This window comes from Gekko japonicus, unplaced genomic scaffold (assembly GCF_001447785.1).
Source record: "Gekko japonicus isolate JY-2015 unplaced genomic scaffold, Gekko_japonicus_V1.1 scaffold5669, whole genome shotgun sequence".
NCBI classification, from domain to species: domain Eukaryota; kingdom Metazoa; phylum Chordata; class Lepidosauria; order Squamata; family Gekkonidae; genus Gekko; species Gekko japonicus.
The window spans coordinates 9,676-11,650 of record NW_015165421.1 but is presented as its reverse complement, the minus strand read 5'-3'; the positions used below and the strand labels follow the sequence as shown (position 1 = coordinate 11,650).

General features: G+C 45.2%; 1 protein-coding gene across 1 annotated transcript in view; it reads right to left on the bottom strand.

Moving 5' to 3' along the window:
* Nucleotides 1-1,564, bottom strand: part of LOC107109967 (interferon regulatory factor 4-like) — a gene marked incomplete at its 5' end in the record, with an annotated part of 23,647 nt that extends 22,083 nt beyond the window's left edge. The window contains 2 exon segments of the mRNA XM_015410678.1: nt 501-592; nt 1,378-1,564. Of these exon segments, the coding sequence (XP_015266164.1) occupies nt 501-592; nt 1,378-1,564 (279 nt within the window).
* Between the last annotated feature and the right edge of the window lie 411 nt (nt 1,565-1,975).

Below are 1,975 nucleotides of genomic sequence, written 5' to 3'. Positions count from 1 at the left end.
TGCACAGGAACTGAGTTCCGGCTGGCTCCCAAGTTGACCACGCCCAGCAGGAACTCATTAGCATAACAGGCCACACCCAACAGCAGAAACTCAATAGGATTGGCTACATTAGGGGTGTGTGGCCTAACATGCAAAGGAGTCCCTGCTACAAAAAAAGGCCCTGGGTTTTGACAAAGTAAACAAAATAAGAAGCAAGAGGTGGGTGTGGCTGGATGACCACACTTCTGGCGACGTGGGGGGGCGGCCTCTGGCGACGTGGGGGTGCGGCCTAATGTGGTAATGAGCTGTGCTGTCAGGGGTGTGGACTAATATGCTAATGAGTTCCTGCTGTTGGGTGTGGCCTATTATGCTAATGAGCCCCCGCTGGGCTTTTTCTACAAAAAGAGCCCTGCGAGAAAACATGATGCCTCAAAGTGTGGCTGAAGGAGAAAGGTCTTTCAAGGGTTCGTTTCACCACCATTTTATAACAGGAAGAAAAATGCTAAAATAACGATCTGTACCGGAGACTGTAGTGCAGGGTATGAGGCTGAGTTCACAGGGTAAGGATTATTCATGACCATCTGCGGATCCTCCAGGCTGTGCTTGTTTCATCCTGCGGTACATGAAAATGAAAAAAAAAAGAGTGACTTGTGTATTATCTTAAGGACTCTTGGGGAGAAATTACTTAACCGTTTACTTCCTGTTATAAGATGCTCTGGGCTATTTCACAGCCGCTGAACCCGTCCATATAATTTTTACAGAAGGGGTGTGATATTAGAACGTTGCTGTTTGGAAATTATCTGCGACCAGATAAATATACAAAATACACGAGGCCGGATACATATTTAAAAACGTACAAGGTGAAGGTAAAGGTTCCCTTGCTCGAAAGCCAGTCGAGTCCGACTCTAGGGTTGCGGTGCTCATCTCCGTTTCAAAGCCGAAGAGCCAGCGCTGTCCGAAGACGTTTCCGTGGTCATGTGGCCGGCATGACTAAACACCGAGGCGCACGGAACGCTGTTACCTTCCCACCGAAGTGGTCCCTATTTATCTACGTGCAATTTCTTGCTTTCGAACTGCTAGGTTGGCAGGAGCTGGAACTAGAGACGGGAGCTCACTCCATCATGCGGCACTCGGGTCTCGAACTGCTGAACTACCAACCTTCGACAGCCTGCAGTTCAGCGTCTTAACCATGTCAAATTGTAAAGTTTGACTATGAAATCTGAGCTTTGCCATTACATTTCTCAAGTGTCATTTCAACCCTATAGAAGTGCTTATTGGATTTTTATAACACCAAACTCAGCTGCCTGAAACAATGCGAGAACAGTTTTCCCAATTTGTTCTCAGTCCCAAGACTATCCCAATGAATCATACAAAGCCGCCCCCACCTTGCCGCCCCACCTTTTTTCGCTCCTTCCGGTACTATTCTGTACACTTTATACGGATCAGAGATATCCAGCTGGCTTCTTTCAACCAGTTCTTCAAAGTCATTGCTCTTGTTTAACGCACAGCGCAGTCTCGTCTTCCAAGTTGGCGGATCCGGCTTTTCGATGCCCTCTCTGAACTTTCCTTTAAACAGAGCCCAAGCCTGGAAATATCACCAACAATCAGCATACAACAACAAAGTTTTTGGTACGTATCTACAAGCACGAACAGAAATGTTGCAATTAAAATTACATTCTTATTACATAACCCAATCGCTCATTTTTGCTGCAGTAAGCAATGGAGGTATTTATTTATTTGTTTGTTTCAATTTATATCCTGCCTTGCCGGGAGAATACGGTTTTTCCTGGCAACATCTCATTGGTAAATCTGCTTAATTACCAGCAGAGGAAGATCCCATGTTGGGGGTCTGGCACTGAAAATGCCTCTAAAAGGACTAGATGCAGTTCAAAAGCCACGTTAGACACTTCAGTTCTATAAGAAATACATCATCAGAAAGAATAGCAAAATGTTATACAAATTGTTCCAATATTTGCTGGAAGTGTAAGGCAAATGT